The sequence below is a fragment of the Pezoporus occidentalis genome, unplaced genomic scaffold (assembly GCF_034315485.1).
Source record: "Pezoporus occidentalis ecotype Australia unplaced genomic scaffold, CSIRO_AGI_Poc_V1 ctg124, whole genome shotgun sequence".
Taxonomy (NCBI): domain Eukaryota; kingdom Metazoa; phylum Chordata; class Aves; order Psittaciformes; family Psittacidae; genus Pezoporus; species Pezoporus occidentalis.
The window spans coordinates 593499-616786 of record NW_026913038.1 but is presented as its reverse complement, the minus strand read 5'-3'; the positions used below and the strand labels follow the sequence as shown (position 1 = coordinate 616786).

Below are 23288 nucleotides of genomic sequence, written 5' to 3'. Positions count from 1 at the left end.
AGGGTTTCTAAAGCATCTGGTACAAAAGCTCGTGTGTGTTAGAATGTGGTAATGAGAGGAAAAAAGATTGCTTCAGGAAAGAACTGATTTTTATTAAAAGGCACAGTGATGGGGCTATAATTCTAAGTCAGAAGACATGAGAACAGATTGACTGCATATTGTAAGAATACTGCTTGGTTTCAATGAGGCACAGAAAGCCTGTGTTTAAAAGAAAACAAATAGCTGGATTTGAGAGAAAGGGGAAGTGAGAGTGACTAGAAACCCACAGGGATCCAGCTTCCATATTTCAGTCACGTAAAAATGTCAGACGAACCCATTCACTTAAAGCCACATTTCCCATTCCCTCAAAGCTTCCTCCTTGGGGTTTAGCAGGGAATTTTCTCCATAGATATCTTCTTTTATGTACATTATTTTCTCCAAGTAAGGAAGAACATTTAGGTGAGAAGTGAAAACATCATGGCATGCAAGCAGAACATGCAACTTGAGCACACATATTCATGGTCATATATAGAGTGCATAACTTCTGGCATTGTAGCAACAGAAATGAATAATTCACATAGCAGAAAATATTCACATCCTTTGCAATGAGGCAGTAGATAAGAAAAAAGAAATGTTGTTTTTAGCAGTTAGATTCACAAGCAGTTATTCACAGTCTGAATACTGGATTCTCCGGCTTTTTCAGGCAGTTAGGAATAAGCCACAGCATCAGTACTGAGCAGGTAAGGACAGACATACTTGTTAGCTACCAAAGTCAAATTTAACGTATTTTGCTTCAACAATGTTTATTTTTTAAGGCCACTCTTTCTAGACAGTCTTGCAGTGCAATCTCACCTTACCTTCAAATGTGATCCAAATGGATCTGATTTTGAACAGGCACACAAAACCACAATCTGCTTTAGCACAGTTTTACAGACTTCAGAGGGAGACCTGTGTCCTTTGGCACTTGTCAGGATTTGCATGTGCTCCTTTATGGTTCTCTAATCATTGCCCCTGTGTGTCTTGATGTTTCTCTACACTGTCCACATTCAGGCACCCGTTCCCCAAGGTGTTCAACCGGTGCAATAGGAAAGAGCTGGAGAAGTATCTGCAGTCTGGTGGAGGGATGTGTCTCTCCAATATGCCGGATACCAGAAAAATGTATGGTGGAAAGAAATGTGGAAATGGCTACTTGGAAGAGGGGGAGGAGTGTGACTGTGGAGAGGTGGAGGTAACAATTGCTCAGATCCAGCCATCTGGGATTTAGTGGGACACTATGATTTTATTATGTATTTCACAAGTACAGTTATGGGATATGTAAACAGCTTTTGTTTGTGCAGGAAATGTGCATACCTTCCCTGTATGTAAATGTATACACAACGTAAATCAAGGTTGTAAAGTATCATGTCTAACTCATAGTGTATAATAATGCAATGTATCCCAGAACTCGGGGATTCTGTAATCCATGGCTGAACGGAGGTGATGAAAACTTCATTTGAAAAAGAAAACAAAAAAGCAATCTTAGATATTGCATTTCCATATGTAAGTTCACTTTACTTACAGCTCCATTCCTGATAATGATGGAGCTTCTCTTAACACTACATCTCACTTTTCCTAGTTCATACTTTGACTAATAAGACGAAAGTGAGCTGGAACTCAGATTTGCCAGATGTTAGGAGCAAAATTTATGGTATCCAGTCAGTTCAACAGAGGATACAGTTATGCAGTACTGTAATTCAGCACATGCTGGATATCATGAACATATTGTAGAAGGAAGGGTGTTACTTTCTGTGCATGTAATTCATCATTTATGAGAACAGATTAGCCTCAGCTTCACACTTCAATGCTCTGGCATGTTTCTGTCTTGAACATCTGCCTTGTAAACTCCACTTCATCTCTCCGTCATTTAGGAATGCAATAACCCCTGCTGCGATGCCAGAACCTGCTCCCTGAAGTTGGGTGCCGAATGTGCTCATGGCAGCTGCTGTCATCAGTGCAAGGTGGGATCTCAGAGTTTTCCTAAGAGAAGAGAGGGAATAATGGTGGTGGAAATGTAAGGCTGAAAAAGGAGGGGAAAGGGGAGCAAACACAGCCAAATGTGGAGTTCAGCTCCTCACCTGCAAACAATGGTCTGAATTTTAGATACAACAGTTACAGTGCAATCAAACTAGTGGGGTCCTTTCTTCTAGGTGACCGATTTGAGTCCTGTGATAAGGTAAGCTGTGAGTGCTGCTGGAATGAAGTCTCACTGCTTCTCACTTAGGGGGTGGGATGAATCAGAATGACTATTTCTCTCTTTTGGCTCTAGAAGAAATCTAGACAGAGTATTTAAAGCAAACGCTTCCTCTGGGGATTAGTCTGAAGCTCTGTTTGCTCTGCATCCTCTTTTTCTGTGATGCAGTTGAATTCCTTTAGCCCAGGTGCTTGATGAAGGAATGCTAGCAGAGATAATTGTATACATATGACCACTAGAATTTTAAATCTCAGCTTTCCTTATAGAGGCTGGTTAAAATGTGTTTCTGATTTTGGAGCCAAAGATCTCAAGGTTTGCCAACAAATTAACCCCAAAATGAACATAGGCAAACATTTCTCTGGAGCTCAGTTTTGTGTTTGCACGTTTACCTCTGAGCTCTTACTGACCTATCCTGGGTGTGTGGAAAATAATGTTCTAGGAATTCACCTGGACTCACTTCTTCCACAAGAGACTTGGAGAAACCTCCTGGATGTGCATGCTCTTTTGTTCTCCATGTCTGTGGTGGAAAGGACAAGAATGAACTGGGTAAACTCATCAACAAAGGAGACAGAAGTTACTCATTAGAAAAAAGTCTCCAGCAGAAATGACAGCAAACAGTGAAACAAACTTCCCAAAGAGGGAGGATTTTGAGGATAGAATACACAAACATCTGCCAGAAATGGTTGAGTTACATCAGATCCTACCCTAGGGTAGAGGGAGATAGACCAGTGTCCCCTTGAGACCTTGCATCCCTATTTTGTGTGCATGATCTCATCACTACCTAGGGAAGGGATCCAGTCATTAATCTGATTTTACACAGCTCACCCACTTAATGAAGCTGCAGAGTCATTTGGATCACTGCTGACCTCAAAAAGCCCAAGATGAAGTGGATAAAGAGACACGTGCAGGATTTTTTCTCATATACAGGGATATGTTGTGCAAACATGAAACCACAAAGGAGCCAAGCAATAATTCAGTCTTTTTCCTTTGTATCCTTTTAGCTGATGTCTCCAGGAACTCTCTGCAGGGAAAGAGCAGGACTTTGTGACCTCCCAGAATACTGCACTGGCGAGTCACCGTTCTGCCCCTCCAACTCTTACCAAATCGATGGGGCTCCCTGTGATGGAGGAAAGGCCTATTGCTACAGTGGCATGTGCCTCACGTATAAAGACCAGTGCATACAGTTGTGGGGGCCTGGTAAGGACATTGCTTGCAGTAAAATACACTGTCTTTTGAACAGGCAATATTGTGTAGCATCTTGCTATTATTACCCTGTGTAAAGCAGTAGTACCTTCCATACGTGTTATCAGTAGCAAAGTCTGAGGAGCCTTTTCTCCTGCCCTGCTTGCTGGGAAGAAGCAGCAGAAATTTTCCATGCTCCAACCATCCCAGAAATAGAACAACTGAGTGGTTAGCATGGGGTGAGGTGGGCTTGGAGGCTCCATAGCCACATGAGTCTCTTCCATGCAGGAGCAAGGCCAGCACCAGATGCCTGCTTTGAGAAGGTTAATGCCGCTGGAGACACCTATGGGAACTGTGGGAAGGACATCTATGGCAACTACAGGAAGTGTGAGATGAGGTGGGAGAGTGGCAGCCAAGAGCTGCTCATTGGAGGTACTTTTATGTACTACAAAAATATATGGCAGTAGATGAAACCAAAACATGGGTCAGTTTTATTACCCCCCTCTGCCTCCTGGAAACCAGCTGCATCCCTGCTGGACATAGAGCTCTTAAGAGCTCCTCACACTGCAGCTTTAAGTTTACCATTTCCCCTGCCTTTTGCATTTTAAAACACCTAGCTGATATTTTTTTTCGAAGTACCAGAAGAGGGGTTTTCAAATCCATAAGTTAAATGTAGCTTTTAAAGTGAGACAGAAACTTCTTAGTTGTATCTGTGATTTTGTTGAGGCTGGCCTACCCACGGGGATATTGAAATAGTGCCATCAGTACCCAGCTCTGTTGCTTGGGCTAGCTCTTGGGAAGTGCTTGATGTTTTGCCATTCAACAGTGACTCAACACTGCTGCTTTAATTCACCTATAGAGCTGATGGCTACAAAACTTTCAGCAAGCCAGAAATAATCACTTTAGCTTTTCCTTTGAAATCAGAGACGCTAAATGTGGGAAGATCCAGTGCCAGAGCTCTGCTTCCAAACCCCTGCAGTCCAACGCAGTGGCCATAGATACAACTATCCTCATGCAGAGAACGGAGCTGAGGTGCCGAGGGACCCATGTGTACAGATCTGACAGCGAAGAAAAGGAGATGCTGGATCCTGGCTTGGTGCTGACAGGAACAAAATGTGGGAGCCATCATGTAGGTACAAGCCTGTAATGGCTTAGGGGGAAGTTCAGGATATCAAGCCATTCATTTCTTATGCCTAATGTCTTTCTAGATTTTTATAACAATTTCTTAGAGGCTTCTGAGAAGCAATGGAAGAAGACACACCAAAGGCCATACCTTAAGTCTTTGCCAGATGAAGGCCAGGGCCGGTGTTGAATTTGGGAATTGCTGGTTGGTTGAGGTTGTCTTGCTTAAAGGTGAGACACGCCATAAGAAATCAAGACACCTGAAAGTTCCCTCAGAGACTTGCCACATGGGCATGGCCAAGCTATCAGCTTCTGAGCTCCCACTCCCCTCTCTGATGTGTGTTAGCTGGGACTTAGGGTAGTGATTATATTTGCTTGGGAACCAGGTTAACTTTATGGCCTGTTGTCTTTCCCAGGGTATTAATTGTGGTGTCTGGGACCCCACAAGTCACAAAATGACACAAGGCTGTAGTATGGTCCGTAACCCAGAGAGCTAACACTGAGTTCTTGGATCCTTTCTGTACAGGTTTGCTTTGAGGGACGCTGCCAGAACACATCCATCATATTTGATTCTGAAAGCTGTAACAAGAAGTGCCATGGTCATGGAGTAGGTGTTGTCTTTTTCATCTCCATTTCAGACTAAAGCAGCATGGGCTGCCATTCACCTGTGTATGGTTGTTCAGCTCAGTTCTGATACCATGCTTAGGTTTGCTCTGGACTTCAGCCTCTTGATTTGCTCTTTTCTGTCATGTTTGATGCATTTTCTGGTCTGTGGACTAAAGTATTTGAGTCTTCCTATTCTAGGTCTGCAATAACAACAAGAACTGCCACTGCAACCAGGGGTGGGCCCCCCCATTTTGCAATAAGCAGGGAAGGGGTGGAAGCTTGGACAGTGGTCCCCCCATGCCTGAAGGTGAGTAGGACCAAATCTACTATGATGGCACTTCAGAGGCACTTGAATTAGATGAGGAGCAGAGAGTTTTCCATTTAACAAACTCTACTTTCTTGTCCTCAGGCTCTTCAGCAGTTGCAATAACTCTTGCAATCCTGGCTCCCATTCTCCTTCTCATCATCGTGTTTTTATTCTACTATCTGAAATGCTGGAATAAATTTGTTATCTGTTCTCTAAAGAAGACCCCGCAGTTCAGGTAAGTTGTCAGCGCGGTGCCTTGCCTGCCTGCATCCATTATGTTAAAACATAATGGAAAATACAGCAAAGAAAAAGGAGAAAATGTACCAAGGAAATAACACTCTTTTCTTTCTGTCATTGTCAGTGACACCTCTGGAAATGGACACACAAACCCTGCATTTAAGTTGAAAACCCCGCAGGAACAGAGGAAGGTAGGGGCAAGGTCAACTTCCACCTCCCGGGGGATAGTTGCTTCTTACTATGATATGGGATGCGGTTCCCTCTCCCGCTGTGATTAGGAAGAGGTTCTATCAAAGGATGGGTAAAACACCTACTAGACATACTGGTGTTGCAGGAGATGTTTTCCACTATGTGGCTCATAGGCCTTATGTAGATCCTCGAAAGTGTAGCAGGGAGCAAAAAGATGGTTTGAAGCGGAAACACCTAACACCAAGTCTTCTGCACAGGTGATTGGCTTCCCTCAGATCCCATCAAAACCTCCTCCCCAGCAAGCTCCAGGGCTCCAAATAAACCTGCAGCAGCCACCCGCCTTCTCCACTGGCTACATGTGTGGTGCGGGGCAGCCCAATGCAAAGGACACTGCCCGTCGGACACCCCCAAGCAGACCAGCACCTCCTGCTCCCAGACCCACTGTCTCTCAGGTACGGGGTTGTGCTGCTGTCCTGCAGATGTGCTTTGATGGGAGGTTCGTTCTGAGGGTAACACCTCTCACCCTGGTAGGGTGTAGGAGTTATTGTGCTCACTAGCACATGCTCCATTTCGCCACAGGACGATCACTGGTGGTCTGCCTCACTTTGTAGTAGATGACTGACCATGCTCAACAATAGCACACACCATTACTCTTAGTTCAGGTCCCCTGATACCTCTGACCTGGACATGAAGTCAGGTACCTTGGATCACAAAGCAGCATTCACTTCACCAAGGTAATCTAAACATTTTTTTTAGCCTCAAATCAAATAGATAACGTGCCAGGAATGAAATGACTGTACAGACATTTCCCTGAGCAAGCCTAGCACAGCTCTTCTTACCATTTGTATGTATTTTGTCTCCTGGAAACAAACTCTTCTGGGATTACCAGTCAGTGGTAAATCTGAGGTTCAGTACTGAGTACAAGATCTCCATGCCTTGGGATGATCCCCCAGGTATCTTCTATTTGGCCATTCCTGGACTAAAGCCTCGGGAGCCTCAAATAAATTGTTATGTGAAGCATAAATGAGACTTTTAGCATGTTGCATAGGAAACATTAGACTTAACCCAGACTGACCCCATCTTATGTCAGCATCCTGGCCACAAGGTTCTTTTGAGTGTTATAAGGAAAGAGTTTTGATTTATTTCTTTCGCTAGCAATTTTGGTCTAAGCTTAGTACAGATCCCACATTGTTATGGAAAAGATGGTAAATCATTCAGACTGCCTTAACTTCATTTTACCCAAACATTTCCCTACTTCCTTTACTAGGTTAGGGCCAGCAAAGAAGCCAAGGGCTCAGTTACAGGATAGCAGGAGGCTGGCTCCCAGGCAGTCTCTGAAGGATAGAGAGGAAAACAAACCCAAAATACTTTAGTGAATGGGATTTGTTTCTAGCTCCATTGTTCCTGCAAACAGCCGGCACTTCAGCAGGAAAGAAAACTAAAACAAAAGCAGGAAGCTGGCTGTAGTCAATAAGGAATAGGTATGCTTCACAGCTGGTTGTTGACAAGTTCCCCACACTCTCCACTGTGTTCCCTCCTCAATGCATCATCTCTTTATTCAGTCAGGTCCTCTAGATGGAATGATTTGCCTAGGATTTCCAAAAGAAACTTTGACATTTTCAGGTTGGAGATAACCACAAGGTGTGGAAGGTACAGGAGAAATAATTCATTCCAGTCTTTTCTAGTGTCAGTGTCCTTCCTAGACGTTTGCAGTTTCTGCCAGATTTGCTCTCCTGCTATTCCTGTAGGAGCAATTTGGACCTCGTGGTTGGTGGCATTTAGCCTGCTTTGTCCTTCCTGGAGTCACAGGGCAAGGTCCTTGGAGAGCAGTGGATCCTCAAGCATCGGCTGACGCATCCGACAAGCATTGCATTTGTGCACAGTCTAAGGACACTGCATGGGTTTTGGGTCCCCTCCAAGTTGTGAGTGCAGCTGTGCTTATTAAGTCAACACCTGGAAGCCAGCGACAGCTCAGAGACTAAGCAACAGCAGGCAGTTGGTTCTCGAGTGGGTAACTTCTCCCCAGGGGCATGCTTTACACTGCAACCCACTAGGCGAATGGAAAATACAATGCTCCGAGTATCCTACTGGGGACAGCTGTGTGCACAAACAAAGTCATAACTGATGTAGGTTGGTGCAGGGCTGTGTGTGTTTGTACGGGCACACGTACATATACAAGTATATAAGGTTTACAGGCATTGTATTGGCAATTGTGTAGTATGAGTGTCTTAAGTGAATGAATAATGTGGCTGATTAAAAGGCTCTGGAACACTGCTTCTGTATTACTTGCAAAATTCAAGGCTTAAAATTTCTGGATCCTGTAATAGCCAGAATGTGGCATACTTTCAGCCCACAGCTCTATTTAGAAGGTAGAGCAAGGTGGAAACCTTGCTGCCCTGTTTGGTTGTCCTCAGTTTGAAGGTAGCTGCCCAGCAGCCTAAAGCCATCAGTCTTCATGAAACTTCATAGGTGAAAAAGTCCTGCATTTTGAAAGCCACTGATCACCTGTATGACAGTAAGCCACAGCAGCAGCTACCTGTGCTCCATCCTTTCTTTGGAGAGGGTGAGGTCTTTGCAAGCATGGATTTTTACCTGTATCCCTTCAGTCTTTGTCTCAGGCAGGGATGCTACAAGCAGAGTTGCAATCGGGACTCCTGCCTCGTCTGTAAGGTTTCTGCTGTTTTTCCTCATGCATCCATTAGATATAAAACTGCAACTACTATCTCTGTTTTCAGGCTGGGCATCTGTCCAGGCTGGGAAATCAAAACTATTTCTCTCTTGTGTAGGATATTTCTAGGTCCCGGCCACCGCAGAGAGCTTTGCCAGCCGATCCCATCCCAAACAGATCCAGAGCCTGGCCAGGGCACAGCTCTGCCATCTCGCTGCCTCCTGCACACACTAGAACCCCAGGACAACTCCAGCCTGTGACAGAGGTAGGCACTGAGCACAATGATGGGAAACACAGCAGCGTCCCCTCACCACGAGGGAATAAAAGTATTCTGAAGGGAATAACCTTACTATCATATTGCAAAACATCTTCATGCACAGTGCTAGCGGGTGGAAATGGAGAGGCTGTTGGGTTGGTTGCCTTTATTGCAGGGCAATAAAGTTTACCTGATCCTTATTGCGTTTACTGAGTTAAGCAAAACAGTTGACTCAGTTCTCCACATCCCTGAGCACTTCCTCAGGTAAGAACCTGGGAGAATTTCCTGCGTAATGTGTTAGGGTATGAATGCATGTGAATGGAGACAGGCTTCCCCTGGCTGGCTGTAACATCAGCTCCAGGAAGAGATGGCAGTGTGTCCTCTTTCATCAGTGCTCACTCCTCCCTCTTTTCCCTTTTTCCATCTCATCCAGAATACTGGTGTCAGGATGGCTGGAGCAGTGAATATCTTGAAGCCAGGCTCCCGGGGGCACTCGTGAAGCACACTGTTCCTGGGTGGCTCCAACCTTCACAGGGGACTGGATGGCCTTCATCACCCAAAAACCCATTCACGGCCACAGGCAGGGTCTTGGCTCCTCTCCTCCAGCCTCCCCTGCTTCCTATGTGACTCAACAAGCTGCAGTGAGGCTTGGCAGGAGTGCCTCCAGGAACGGCACTGGTACATGCCAAGCTGAACTCAACCCTCTCTGCTGATAGCGTTTTCCCTATAGGAATGACTTGTTCATACGGTATTTAAATATTACTGTGCAATATCCAGTGCTGGGATGGAGCGATTTCACGTGTTTCTAATCAGTTATTTAAGTCTTACCAGGGAGGACAAGCTCTGAGTGCAGGTGCTGGCCTGGATGGACTTTCACGTAAGACCCAGCCCTGTTGGCTTCCTCAGCCCATCCACACAGCTGCAGGAGCCTAGGTTGGTGCTATACAGAAACCACTGCCTCCTGGGAGAGCAAAAGGCAGCTGTTGAAACTTTCTTTGGCTTATTCTCAGTTTACAGTGGGTGGCAAATGAGGCCACAACAGGGAGCAAACCATGAAAATATTCCCGGTTAAAGTAATTTGTGGGTCACAGTGGATTTTGATTAGCTTTAATAGAGTGGATTATTTTCCCCATATAATTGTCTTCAGCAAGAGCGCTGCAACTTGCCAGTCCTCCAGCACTCGCTTGTCTTGCCTCAGTGCTGTACGACAGGGAAGCATCCCCAGTGCAGCCCATGTGCTCTCATCCGTGGCATTGGGACACAGTCAAGGTACGACAGGGAAACTCTGACAAGAGTAAACAGCCAGAAGGAAGCTCAGCAAAACCCAGTGCTGAAACCTTCTCTCCAACATGCGGTACCATGGATCAGTGACAGATTTGCACGTGTCTCCTCAGGCTTCAGCCTGTGCTGAGCAGTAGTTCAGCATGGGTTGTCTGCTCCCCATACCGGTGAGAAACCTACCTTCAAATTGCCCAGGTGGTAAACCAACATGGATATTACTGCAACACATGGTGCTTTTGTGGGGCAGCTCATTTACTCCAGGTTTTTTCTCCAGTATGTGAATGGAGAGAGCTGTCTGTGTGCACTTTAAGCAGCTGATGGTTCTGACCCTGAGGACCCTCCCTTATGACTCCCTTCATTTTTTTTCCTCACAACAGTTTGGGCTGTTTTACATTGGTTTTTCCTCAGGATTTTAAATTAAGACCTTTAGTTATGCCAGATTTCTTCCTTTTTCTTTTTTCTTTTAACTTGAAATGATTTCCTTGGAGAACACAGGGAATGCTGGAGCTATGGTTACAACAGTTCCATTGTGTCTGATTTATTATGGACAAATCCTCAGTGATTGCTGCTGCGCATGTGAGAAACTGTAATATTGGCATAAAGTCTTGTCTGATGGTTCTTTCCCAAAAGTTCTTTCCCAAAGATTGAAAAAGACCCAAAATATAACAAAACAGATAAGCCCCAAGCACTCATTAAATGTGCAGTTATTTGTAGCAGTTAAATGACTTAAATCCTACTAGGTTTTGCAACTTCACTACCTCTTTCTCCACAAGGAAACAGTACACAGGGTCTGTCTTGAATTTATCATCGAGTATTCCTTGTCTTGACCGTTTTGGACCTTTTTTTACCTTCTATATGCCTGGAACAAAAACCATCCTAAAATACTCCCCAAAATAAAGGATGGCAAGTGAAAAGATGTCAGCTTTCTAATCTTTTAATGTCTTTTTCTGTAGTTGGAATATATTGCATATAAACAACCTATTATCAAACAACCCCCAAATTTGCTGTTTCTTGGGGCGCAGCTAGTGTTGCTATGTAATGGTGTGTTTTACTGCTCACAGGTGGAGCAGTAGGCTGGACACATGCTGTATGTACACTGTAGTAATACAGCTTCAACCACAAGAACTTGACCTTGTATCTGAGCCCTCACTGAAGGCAGCAGCAGACTTCTGCTGCAGTCAGTGATCTTTATCAAATGGCCACCAAAAAATATCACTAAAACTATTTTCACTATATTTTCTGTGATCACGAAGCCCATGGGCACACACAGCTCAGCGAACTGCATGTGCCCAAACTCTAATGGAAAACCTTATCGCTGGAATATCGTAAAGTCTCCGAAAGGTAGTTTTAAGTAAATCCTTTTAAGTTTTCATATATGTGCAAGTTGAGTGAATGAGAACGGGGGAACTGCAGGAGGAGTGAAGATGGTGAAACGCTGGGAGAGCACATACCAAAAATACATCTCACTTTCTCCTGTGTCCACATATTAATGGTTTACAATAATGTTCTCTATGCAAATACTTGAAGAATGCAATTCATTGTGCCTTTTGCCTGGTTTTAATAAATTTGTCAGTTGTCATTCGCAAGTGTGTGTCATTAATCGGTGTGCCATTTCATTACCTCGATTCAAACCTTCATTTTACATAGGGCATTTGTCCACAGATGGCAGAGAGCAAGAAATGACTTTTATGAAATGCAGCTCTAGGAAGTGAGGAAAGAAGATCCCGGTTACAGGCTTTTTCTAAGGTTAGATGCATGAAGCATGACACCAATTACGATGACGAAAAGAAGCTCGAGAGGGAGTTACTTGGATTATTTTCTGCTACCAAACGAGGGCGCTGCTGGTTTATTCTCTGCCCAGATGCTCTTCTGTACTCAGCTCTCCATCAGCCTGTTTATCTTTTAGGGCTTCACCAGTAAGATCAGATTCACCTGCAACGGTGTGGTTTTGGTTTTTGTTGGTTTTTTTTGTTGTTTTTTTTTTTGCCTTTTTTTTCTTTTTTTTTAGAAAAAGCCTTTATTTCATTTTCCACATTCCAAAAAAATAGAATTGAAATATTACTACAACAAGAGATTGCATATTCCCACCCCCCAAACCCATGTTGCATTTGCTCAACGATGCTCAGGCCCAGGTATAATCAGGTCAGCATCTCAGACAGCATCAGTGCTCCAGGGCTAACCCAGGCAGAGCTGCCTCTGGATCAAGCCAGCCTGGCAAAGCCAGCTCAGGCTTTGCTGCTCCCTGTTTGGGATTTACTGTGAGAAGATGGGCTCCAATCTCCGTTTGCAGCAAGATGGGAAAAACTTTAACTGCAGCAGTACCTTCCCTTTTCACCTTCCAGGTTAAAATGTTATTTCTCCCATTTCTTCATCGTCACCACTGACAGAACTCCAAGGGGGCTTTGAAGGTGATCCATGTGCAAGAGTCCAGGTAACATCCATGCTGTATTGAGAAAGATGGAGAGGAGTGAACACAACCACTCTGGAGTAAACTGCATCCCTACAGCTCTGCAGAGCATCAACCACTTATGTCTGTTTGTCTTTTAACATACAACTCATACCTCCCTTTAAACAACAAAAACACTTTTGAGTTTAAATGATAGCAGGAAATGTCATGGGGCTCCAAGAGCTGGGAGGCTCTCCAAGGTCAAGACATTTCCTAAGAAAAGAAATACTGAAAAGTTACAGCCATTTGCTCTTTCAGCCTGAAAAGATTTTCACAGGCCACAACGTCTTGCAGACAGTGCCAGTGTTTCTCCTGACGTGGAGTTTACCTTGCCAGAGCTCCTAGCCTGAGCAGGGGCTGCCCCTTGCTAAGTAAGGTCTAGATCAGGGCCAGTAGCTTCACCAATCACATCAGCATGACCTGGGCACCATTGCTGCTAAGGAAAAAGCCCAGATAAACAAAATGCCACGTAAAGCTAAGTAACACTAGCTAGTTACTAACTACTGCTGCAGGGAAACTCCTGTACCTCTCAAAAAACAAAAGCTGAAAAAGATTTATTTGCCATCATCCTATAAAATCATTTCATGGGTCCTGCCACTGAGCCTGAGTGAATGCCTGCTCCAAAATTCACCATGTTTTGCCATATTCATTGATATTCTTGCCCCATATTTGCAAAGCAAGTAATTAATAAGGATGAGCAGAGCTTGAATAGATGTGCACCACTCAGTCCTTGTCTCTTACCTGTCAGAGATACTGGTGTGTATTTTGGAGCTCATGCAAGTGCCTAGAAAGAGGGAAAAAAGGACAAAAAAAAACACTAATCAGTGATTCAGTCAGGGCCTGGAAATAAACACATCAATGGCCACTTGGGGAAGGAGTGCAAGAGTAATTGTTAGAATTCCCTGCTGAGAATAAGAGATGGGAAGGGGCCTCAGGGATCATATTTCAAGAGGATTTTCATTTTCAGTGGCTGCATGTATTAAAACCCAGTAAGGACTAAACCCGCTCCTTGCTGCCACATCATAACAAAGATCCAATCCCAAAGCCCTGAGAAAGACTTGGTTTGACTCTACCAAGTTTTGGATAAGACACTGTTGGTTTTATTTTCTGCTTTTCCTTTTCTAAACTGCTCACTAGCATCCGGAATATTGACATCAACCCATTTACCCAACCTCCAGACCCTTGCATATAACACATTAGGTGTAGATCATGAATACTTTGGGTTTATCCTCCGGGGCAATGCTGGAGTTGTCCACCTCTATCAGGATGTTCTTGTCATCTCGGGTGACCGGTGCTTGCTGCTCACTCTGGAGGACCTGTGGTAGATTCCCTAAACTGACATCCATGTCTTTGAAAGCATGGAGTAAAAACACCCCCAGAATGATGGTGAGGAAGCCACAAACTGTCCCAATGATGTCAACAACTGTCATGGTGACCCACTCCTTAAAGAGGATGACGGAAGTTGTAATGACGATGGTGGTGAACAGTACGTAGTAGATGGGAAACACCAAAGATGTATTGAAAATATCTAGAGACTTATTGAGGTAGTTAATTTGTGTAGTGATGGATGCCACCAGCGTGACGACTAGGATCCATGTCAATGGGTGCTGCAGCACAGGCTGGCCAGCAAAGAAGCCCTTAATGGCAATTCCCAGGCCCTTGACTGAGGACACAGAGAAGGCACCAATAACAGAGCAGATGGTGAGGTAGATGAGGATGTTGCTCTGGCCATAGCGGGGTGCGAAGTAGAAGATCAGGAGGAAGCAGACAGCCAAGAGGATCACAGCATAAGCAAGGAAACCTGGAAGAGGAAGAGATATAACTCAAAACTGAGCAGTGGGCATGGGGAGCAGTACATCCTGCCCAGCCCCAAGAGAGAACACAACCTCCCGTATACCTGGTTCTTTCAGCTTAGAAGACATTTCATCCAGAGTGGTGACCTCCTCGTCCTCTGGGGCATGTATCACCATCACAGTGCTGCCCACGAGGCTCAGCATGCAGCCCAGCTTTCCCAGCATGTTGAGCCGTTCTCCAAGCAAATATGAAGATAGGATGGCACTGCATGGGGCAGAAAAATGTCAGCAGGTCCTTTAAAGTCCTTTACAGAAGGAACAGCAGCTAAAATAAGGTAAAGAATGCTTCATGTGATATAAGAACATAAATTTAGAGTAAATTTGTTGGATTCCAGTGTGTGATTACACAATCACATTGCATCTACCGACAGCTGAACCCGCAGAGACGCAGGTGTGATCTCCAGCTCACAGCTCTTGTATCAGCAAGGTGAGGAAAATGCTGAAGGCGTTAGCACACCCTCAGGAATATTTTCAAGGTCTACAGATTCACTTAGGAGCTGCTGGCCCTTACTAAGCCTTTAGAGCGCAAGGAAATGACTCCTGAGAAAAACAGAGATAAAAAACCCTAACCAAACAACAAAAGAGTTACATCAGTTGTAACTAAATCATCAGAACTATTAAGGCCCAGAGAAGCTCTGAATGTACAGGGGCTACAGATATATCTGCAGAAATATATAGTTGTTGTCCATAAAAATTTGGGACAAGACACTGGAGCAGCCCTAACTCTCAATTTGTTTCTGCATTTCACTGTTAACAGACTTTCTATAGAGCCTTCAGTACCTGGAGTCGTGTATTTTGATATGAATCTCCTTCTTAAGAATAAATAAAATAGGGTTTCAGCCCTTTTAACAACAGGCAGAAATACAAATGCACAACATTAAAGCCCCCTAAAAGCCTAGGACATAAAAGGCAAATGACAGAGTTTAAATACAAGCCTGACTTTTTTGACCCTTTTAGATTTCCATGCTGTTCACTATGAGAACAAAACAAAACAAACAAACAAAAGTTTGAATTGGTAAAAGAACTGTAAAAAAGAAGAAAATAACACTGATATTTGCAATAATTTAAGTCCCCAAAGGCATGCTACTTAATTCATCACTTTCCAAATGATCCCCCAAAAGGACAACATGTAGAAATCACAGGACATTTTTTCCTTTAGGCAGAATAATTCACATTCCTCTCACTTCAAGACTTTCTATCTTCCAAGACAAACAAGCAAACAAAAAGGCAAACTGCAAACTACAGACTCATAAATCACCTTATGAGAACGCTCAGAGCCCCCAGAGGCGTCACAATCGTTGCAGGAGCAAAGGCATAGGCAGCAAAGTTGGCAGCTTCCCCTCCACCCACTAAACAAACACAAGAAAAACAAATAGCAGTGGGTTACAGCAGGCTTTCTGTGTTTTCTCCTTGGGGCTTGCAGACTAGTGAGACATCAGTTAGACAGTGGTGTTTTTTATGAGGGATTCCATGCTGCTGCTAAACAGGGCCAAATAATGGGCGCAAATCTACTACAGATTAATACAAGGAGAGAAGCATCCCTAGAGCCCAGGGCTACATGGAGCAGGGCTGCAGGTGCCAGGGCTTGGCCTTGTCACAGCTGATCCATATGAGCTCATTAACATAGGGTCATATATATATGACCCATATGAACTCATTACCACAGGCAGCTGCAGTGTGTCTGGGTGGTTAATGAGGGGTGGGCACGTGTAGGAGCCCCAGTGCTGGGTGGCAGCTCCTCACCTACAAGATGTCTCTCCATGGGGTTGTGGTGTTGCTCTCTGGCAGAGATGTCCTTGTTCCCTGAGCAGTGAGTATTGTGTGCTTGCTTATGGGTTGTGCTGTGGTGGTTGTGCAGCAGGAGCTGCAAGGGCAGAGCAAGGTGGGGGTACCTGGAGCTGCTGCACTGGTGAGAGCCAAAAAAACCTGCTTTGAAAGACTGGGTTGTAAAACCTGCTGCTCTCTAAATGGCTGCAATTCCATTTGGGAAGACACTGTAATGTACAGCATCAAAAAAGGTTTTAAGGCTGGCTTTAAGAGAAAACAAGCTTTCCTCAAGAAAGGAACTGCTACCAACACCTCCTTCTTATCACCCCTGTGAAGGAGCAATAACCTTTCCCAGAGGCCCCAGGCATGCATGGGAGGTTGTTTGCCCTGTGCCTGGTATGCAGGCAGACCATCCGACTACCTTATTAAAACCTGGCTTTTTATGCATTTGATCTGGTAAAACTGAGCTATCAAGTCCTACCAGCCCTGCAGGAAGATGGGAGATTCTGTGTGGCTCACTGCTTTCCTTGAGGTGCCTTTGCAGAGGATGGGGGAACTTGCCAGAAAAAAGGATTTAAGCCACTAGATGCTGGGCTTATTCCACACCTCATTCACAGGGACAAATGCACTGGAAAAGCTGAAAACCCAGGAAAGCAGCTTCTACTTACTGGTTAACAAGCCAGCCCACCAGAGCCAGTCCTTTAGGTAGCCATGGCCTCCATCTCCTGGGGAAGCAAAGCACACAGATATGCAGGAGTTAACAGTTGTGTTCTTCAGAGCAAGAGATGAGAAACAGCCTTTTGTAGAGATATAAATTGCAAGAGGAAGAATGTGACAAAGAAAGCTTCTGGAAGGACACAATATGCAGAGATGTTCTCCTATATGGAAATTATGTTGAATCAAGGGATTAGCAGAAGCTGGACAACACAAATACAATAAAAGCAGTGGTTTAATCCTGGGTGGCAGTGGGAATGACACCGATTGCCCCAAAGGTTATGGGCCTGGGATGCAGCCTGCCCTCCTGCAGCAAGGGGCCTGGGGCTGCCCTTCAGCCCTGGGAGCTGTGGTCATCCTCACCGATTCATCAGGATGCATCGGCCTCTCAGTGTGTCAATAAACACCCCAGCTGAGCTCCCATGGACTGGTCATGTCTTGTCTGGCACGTTCCACTTGCCCGTTCCCTGTGCATCATCCTGGAGCAGAGGGATGAAGGATGGCAGGGGCTACTCTGTGCTGGGTACCTTCCACCCAAAGACTGCGCTCTGGGACACTGCCAGCTGCATCCTGCCTGCAAGGAAGCTGTGCTTCACCTCGTGTCGTGCTGCCTCGCTGTGGAGTCTCATGTATGGATGCTAAGGTAAGGCAATGAGTTTTTCCAAACCTTGTTTTCTAATTCAAGTGAGGGTTATAGCTATGAAGGATGAAGAGAGGAAAAGGTGGCTGGTTGCCCTGCGCAGGCATGTGGTGCCATAGTCTGTGTTGCTGTATGGTTGTGGTGAAGGCTCCCTGTGTCATGTACCAGTGGTTATCTGCTCCATTGGTACACTGCCTTGTATCATAGGGCCTCAGCCTGAACTGTCATAAATCCTAATGTTAACTTCATGCGCATCATTATGTGACTGAGCATTTCTGATGAAAAATGATTGCTGGCATTGGAACAGCTAGGAAGAAAATGTGCATATAAATGAAGAATGGACATACTGTGCTGGGAACTAACCCAGCTCTGGTCTTAACCCACACGTTGTTAGATGTGAGGAGCTTGACTTTGCTGACATTGTGAACCTTGATTTTGCTGGGTCAGAGAGAGCCTGTGTTCTTGCTAAGTCTGACCTGACTGGTCAGTAACAGCAGTGATTGACCTGCCTTGGAGAAAAGTGATGTGCTCTCAGATAGCAGGGGTGAAACACTGGGACTGAGAGATTACAGGACGAGACAGGAAAAGGGGGAATGAAGAGACAGACATGAGTTGTTCGGGACATGTGGAAAAATCTTTTGCTCAAATTCAGGCTCTTGTTTCTCAACAAGTTCAAATGTGATGCTTTGTTATGCCTTAAAAAATTGCTGATTTATTTGCTCTTGGGGGTTTTTGTTTGGCTGGGTTTGTTTCTCAAGAACTCTTACGGTCAGCTATGGTTTTATGTCATGAATCTCTAATTCTTGGTTAAACATCCTGAAAAATAGGGAGGGGTTTGCACTTGTTTTACTCACTTGGCTCTGCTGTGAGAAGAGTTCATGGAGGTAAAGAGAGAGGCATTTTCTACAGTCAAAACAATAGTGGTGTTTCATTGTGCGGATATAATGCCAAAAAGCAAACCTTTTTGAGTTCAGCAGTTGCATGTGGCCAGTGTAATGGCAGAGAATGGAGATGGACCCAAGACTGGCCTACAGCTCAGGTGCTGTTGGTAGCATTGCTGGTTGACTCTGGACTCGACCCATGCCTCTCTGTCCCCATTTGGGAACAGTGATATTTACTTCCTTTGTAAAATGAATTGAGAATTGTTCCCAGGCCAGAACCAGGCAGCAGTAGTATTTTAATTATCATTATTTTGTTTTGTAGTTATGCAAGTAGGTCAGTGCCAGGTAGGGCTGGAGTGCATGTTTACAGTGCTGATGGGATGTGTCGATTCCACAGTGTAATTCTCCTATAGGCAGTGCTCCTCCACCATTTCCCATCCACATATATGTGCACATAAACACACACCTCTCCCTGAGAGCTTGGTGCTAGAGGAAAGTTGTCCACATGTTGAGCAACATAGCTCGGAAGTATCCTTCCTGAAGACCACAAGCAGATTGCAGGCATGCGGTCTTGCATTAAGGAATGGCTTTTGCTAATGGAATTAAAGCACATGGGGCCTTGTCCTTGTCTCGGAGACTTGCTGGTAAAACTGCCTAGTGCATCAATAAGGGCAAGAGTGGAGTCATGGAGCTGTGCTGTTCTGCTGTTTGGCACGGTGATGACTTGTACCTTTTTGCAAAGGGGCTCATTTCAAAAAGCTTTCACACCAATTCCTCACACACAGGCCAGCTCTGATGGACGTGTATTATTCCTTTTATCACACAGTGCATGTGACTTGCTATCTGCAGTGCAAGGCAGGGGAATGTTGCTTTTAGCTCAGCCATTCCAGTGCAGGGCTTTGTAAATTAGCTCCTCTGCTCCAGCACAGTGTTGATATCTAGGTCTTGCAAAAATACATCCACAAAAGGTCTTATTTACATTGCTTATGGAAGCTGATGTGTTGCCTTGCCTTATGAATGCTGGAGTTCTGGGAACAGGTGGATCTCCCCCTTCTTACCCCCACAAAAGCCATACCTGCCCTGGTGCCTCCCTTCTCTACCAGCCGCAGCAGCCCCTTCTTCTTGAGGATGACACTACTTCCGATGAGAAAGCTGGAGAAGACAGCCAAGCCCAGGCCAATGTAGAATCCATAACTGGTTTCTAGCCGAGTTACCCAGGAGTTATCTGAAGTCCCATTGTCCCAGACAGGGTCAGCATTGCCGATCACTTGGCACACAACCCGGTGGGAAAGGCACGAAAGGGTGAGCAGAGACCCTGTGCAGATAAAACAGCAGTTATTGATATGACTATCAACAGTGCCTCTATTGTCCTTTGGACTCATTCAGATGTCCCTCTGAGCAGCCACCCATGCTCTCACCCTAAGGGCACGCACCCACCAGCTCCCAGGACACCTCTTTAACTGCACATGGAAATAGCAAGGTGTTGAGTGATAGATTTATGGTGTTCAAGCAGCTCATTGACACTGAATGTGCCTGCCAGTCTAGAAAACTGGCACAAGTTTCTGAACTGGAAATGGGAAAGCCACAGGGATCACTATAATAAAGAAATTTGAATTTCCAAATATTTATGCCAGTCTCTGCACCAAGCTCCAATGTCATGGGTTTGAGCTATGCCTTACCGACACTCAACCTTGTTAATTCAAAGGCTTTTGTGCTTTCCAGCCAACTAATCCTTGCATCTGCCAGCATGTCAGCTTTGGGTTTGATGTGGAGTGATGCCAGTACTTTGTAACTGTGCATCTGTTCCAGCTCTGTGTTCTGAGCAGTGCCATGGGATCTCTTGTAAAATAACAGGCTTGTCCTGGTCCAGACTTTAATCTCTGTTGTCTCTACTGTCTAAGGGGTTTATTTTACCTATTTGCAGAGTGCCTGGGTGGATGCCAAGCCCTACCAGTGCGGAAGGACTGAAAGCAGGCAGTTTTCTGCTGTTAACACCAACAGCACTAACCCCCTGTGGCTCTAGCCAAGGTGTGTTTCTGTGTGTGGGAGGGAGAATTGCAGAGTTTATTCCTACCCTCACACCCCTACCACACCCAGCACATCTTCCTATTGCAATCTTCTTTCTGTGTGTAGTAAAGGCAGTGTGACCAACTGTGGGGAATGGAGCAGCCAGGTGGAGTGTCACAAAAGTCCCTTTGTAGGAAAACACTGTAATCTTCTATCTAAACTCAAAGGAATTACAGAGCAAGCATTTCTGTTATGCAGTGCAATGGCTGAACTGCTCATAGTCCTTTTGGCAGCCCCAGATTTTCCTGAAGTGACTGCCTAGTGCTTCCATCACTGCACCCCCAGTCCCTGGCATGTGTAGCTGAGGATTTGGATCCGAACTGGATCCAACCTTTTTCTAATGGAAAAAAAAATCCAGTGACTTTCTAGATGAGTTTCCAGATTCCTTAATAGGGCTCTTCTCTAAGAGAGAGCTATCCTTGACTGTGGAAGTATTTCCTGGGAAACGGGGGCATCTTGCCGCCTCGGCAGGGTAAAAGCCTCCACAACGTGCTACTAGGCACAGACATAAGGCAGTGGGATGGGGCTATTGCCAAATGGATCAGGTAATCTTTAAGGGAGAAAAACTAAAACCCTAGGTCCCCTGCGTGTGTCTTGCGCATGGGGTGAGTTTTCCCGTTCCTATACAGACCTTGCAAAAAGGAAAAGAGCCCCTAAGTCCAGAAAAGCAAAGCAGTGACAGAGAACAGCCCCGAAGCCGGGGAGGGCAGCACCGGGGAACCGGGGCTCGCCCGCTCCCCCCCCACCCCTCGCTGCCCCGGCCCGGGGGGAACCCACCGTTGCTGCAGCTGCTGTTGGCCTCCAGAGGCTCCATCTCCTCCGTGCTCCGGAAGGCTCAGAGCATCGCGGCGGCGCGGGCAGGAGCCGGGGCTGGGCCGGGCTGCCCGCTCACCTGCCCGCACACCGGCCCGCCCGGCTCCGGCTCCGCCTCCTCCGCCACGGGACGGGGCTGGCTCGGTGCGGAGGGTGCCGGGCAAGCCCCGCGCCCTGCCCTGGGCGGGCACCTCTGGCCGCGCTGCGGGAAGCGGAGCGGGTGGTTAGGTGGGATGTGAGCCCAGCTGCGGGACGTGGGGTGCGCAGCGAGAGGCTTGTGTGTGCTGCAGAGCTGCGGAGCTCATACATGCACGGAGGATGGTGGAACAGGGAAGTAATCATGAGGCATTGCTTGGGCATTTTGTTTGAAATTGTTTAAACGTAAGAAAAAAACAAGAGGGTAAATCTAGATTAGATACAAGGAAGAAATTCTTCACTATGAGGGTGCTGAGGCGCTGGCACAGGGTGCCCAGAGAAGCTGTGGCTGCCCCATCCCTGGCACTGTTCAAGGCCAGGTTGGACACAGGGGCTTGGGGCAACCTGTCTAGTGGAAGGTGTCCCTGCCCGTGGCAGGGGGGTTGAAAGTAAACGATCTTTAAGGTTCTTCCAACCCAAACTGTTCTATGATTCTATAAATTAAATCCCATACTCCTGGAGAGATCTCTTACCTAAAAGTGACTGTAACTGCAGTTAATATAACAAGGAAACATTTCATAAAGTGTCTTGTTGCTTCAAACTTTGGTGTTTATTATTCTGCACTTAGTACTATGGCTATGTACAGTAGGTTGTAGGACTGAAGGATGAAGTTGGGGGCTAAGAAACATGTAGAGGTCTAGGGAAGGTGGCTATATCCTGATGGAAGTTTGGTGGTGGGTGCAGGGTTCCCTACATTGTGTACTCATTAGGCAAAGACATGCTTTCTGCTGAAGGTCTGGCCAAATTTCTCTAATGGACATTCGTGACCTTTGAGTTGTAATGGGAAAGGTCTGGCTCCAGGCAAAGGTGCATTTGTAAAAGTAGTATCAACAGAAGATGAGTGTGTAATGACAAGGGCACTCTTATGCTGTGAAGTGTTGTGCAAAAGGAGATCAGAGGTGCACAAACCGCCACGAGCAGCAGCTGTCATTTAAGACTCGGCTGCCTCCATGCAGAATCCCAGCCATGAGCTCCTCCATCGCTTACATTCATTTTACACCCTTCTACTTCTGACTGTTCAGTTGGTGGGTCTCGCTCATCATGACCACATGGTTCAGCCTGTACTATAGATTGGGGGCTGTGTCTCCCCCATCAACCTGCCACCCCATGCAGCCAAGCCTCTCTTGCTAATACTAGTGTGAGCATTTGGAGCATGCCTGGCAGTGGTCAAGGCCAGGTTGGACAGAGCCTTGGATGACATGGTTTAGTGTGAGGTGTCCCTGCCCATGGCATTCTACTCTGCACCCCATGTGTTTTGACTTCACCCCCACCCTCCTCTGCTGAGTCCTCCTTTCCTGTGTTTGTGCCTGGTGTCCCTGTGTAGGTAGAAACCTATTGCCAGTACAAAAGCCCTTTCGTTGCAGTAGGAGCCATTAGCCAGATTCAGCTGTACATCAGCAGAGATAAGTAAAACCAGCTTTTCTTCAGCAAGCCCAAATAGGCAGAAACGGTATCTGTCATAAAGCAGAATAAAGATGTGAGATCTGCAGGATCTGAACCTGTCTGAAAATTAGGTTTTTCTTTTTTTCTCCCCATAAAATATAGCTGTTACTACGGAAATTGCCTTAGACCATCAAGCTGCTGCATTGCCAGCACTGCGCTGCTCCTTCACTCAGTGCCTGATCCTATCTCTGTACAGCTATTTTCTCCAGCAAACGAAATGTTCAAGTGTTTTGTGAGTCATTTGACTTTAATGGGGTCTGTTCATCAGTCGCAGACCTGCGGGTCATTGGCTGTGCCAGCCAAATCCTACATCCTTTCCTTTATCATAGGGCACTTGATAATCAGTCCAAATCGTGTGGTAGCAGGATTTGATGTAGGAAATGAAATGTGTGCTGATTTATCAGTGATCTGC

At 45.7% G+C, this 23288-nt stretch overlaps 2 protein-coding genes across 4 annotated transcripts in view; one reads left to right on the top strand and one right to left on the bottom strand.

The window, feature by feature from the left end:
• The window catches only part of ADAM19 (ADAM metallopeptidase domain 19), a 31763-nt gene extending 20125 nt beyond the window's left edge, over window positions 1–11638 (top strand). Inside the window, exons 12-23 of the mRNA XM_062607512.1 lie at window positions 1030–1207; window positions 1887–1976; window positions 3211–3406; window positions 3680–3788; window positions 4316–4520; window positions 5040–5120; window positions 5318–5426; window positions 5529–5661; window positions 5788–5854; window positions 6110–6304; window positions 8639–8785; window positions 9210–11638. Coding sequence (XP_062463496.1) covers window positions 1030–1207; window positions 1887–1976; window positions 3211–3406; window positions 3680–3788; window positions 4316–4520; window positions 5040–5120; window positions 5318–5426; window positions 5529–5661; window positions 5788–5854; window positions 6110–6304; window positions 8639–8785; window positions 9210–9275 — 1576 coding nt within the window. The 3' untranslated portion in view covers window positions 9276–11638. The remainder of the gene's footprint in view (window positions 1–1029; window positions 1208–1886; window positions 1977–3210; window positions 3407–3679; window positions 3789–4315; window positions 4521–5039; window positions 5121–5317; window positions 5427–5528; window positions 5662–5787; window positions 5855–6109; window positions 6305–8638; window positions 8786–9209) is intronic.
• A 386-nt stretch (window positions 11639–12024) lies between these two features.
• Window positions 12025–21361, bottom strand: NIPAL4 (NIPA like domain containing 4). 3 transcript variants are annotated; one of them, XM_062607510.1, is made up of 8 exons: window positions 21203–21361; window positions 19434–19673; window positions 16792–16971; window positions 15615–15705; window positions 14401–14561; window positions 13721–14304; window positions 13245–13287; window positions 12025–12500 (listed from the first exon to the last, which is right to left on the bottom strand). In XM_062607510.1, exons 1-7 carry the CDS (start codon window positions 21237–21239, stop codon window positions 13276–13278), a joined length of 1305 nt encoding a protein of 434 aa, XP_062463494.1. In that variant the 5' UTR covers window positions 21240–21361; the 3' UTR covers window positions 12025–12500; window positions 13245–13275. The 3 variants fall into 3 exon arrangements, with proteins under 3 accessions (XP_062463494.1, XP_062463493.1, XP_062463495.1); XM_062607509.1 differs by lacking the exons at window positions 12025–12500; window positions 13245–13287 and having other exon boundaries at window positions 13300–14304; XM_062607511.1 differs by lacking the exons at window positions 12025–12500; window positions 13245–13287 and having other exon boundaries at window positions 13302–14304; window positions 16792–16848.
• Between the last annotated feature and the right edge of the window lie 1927 nt (window positions 21362–23288).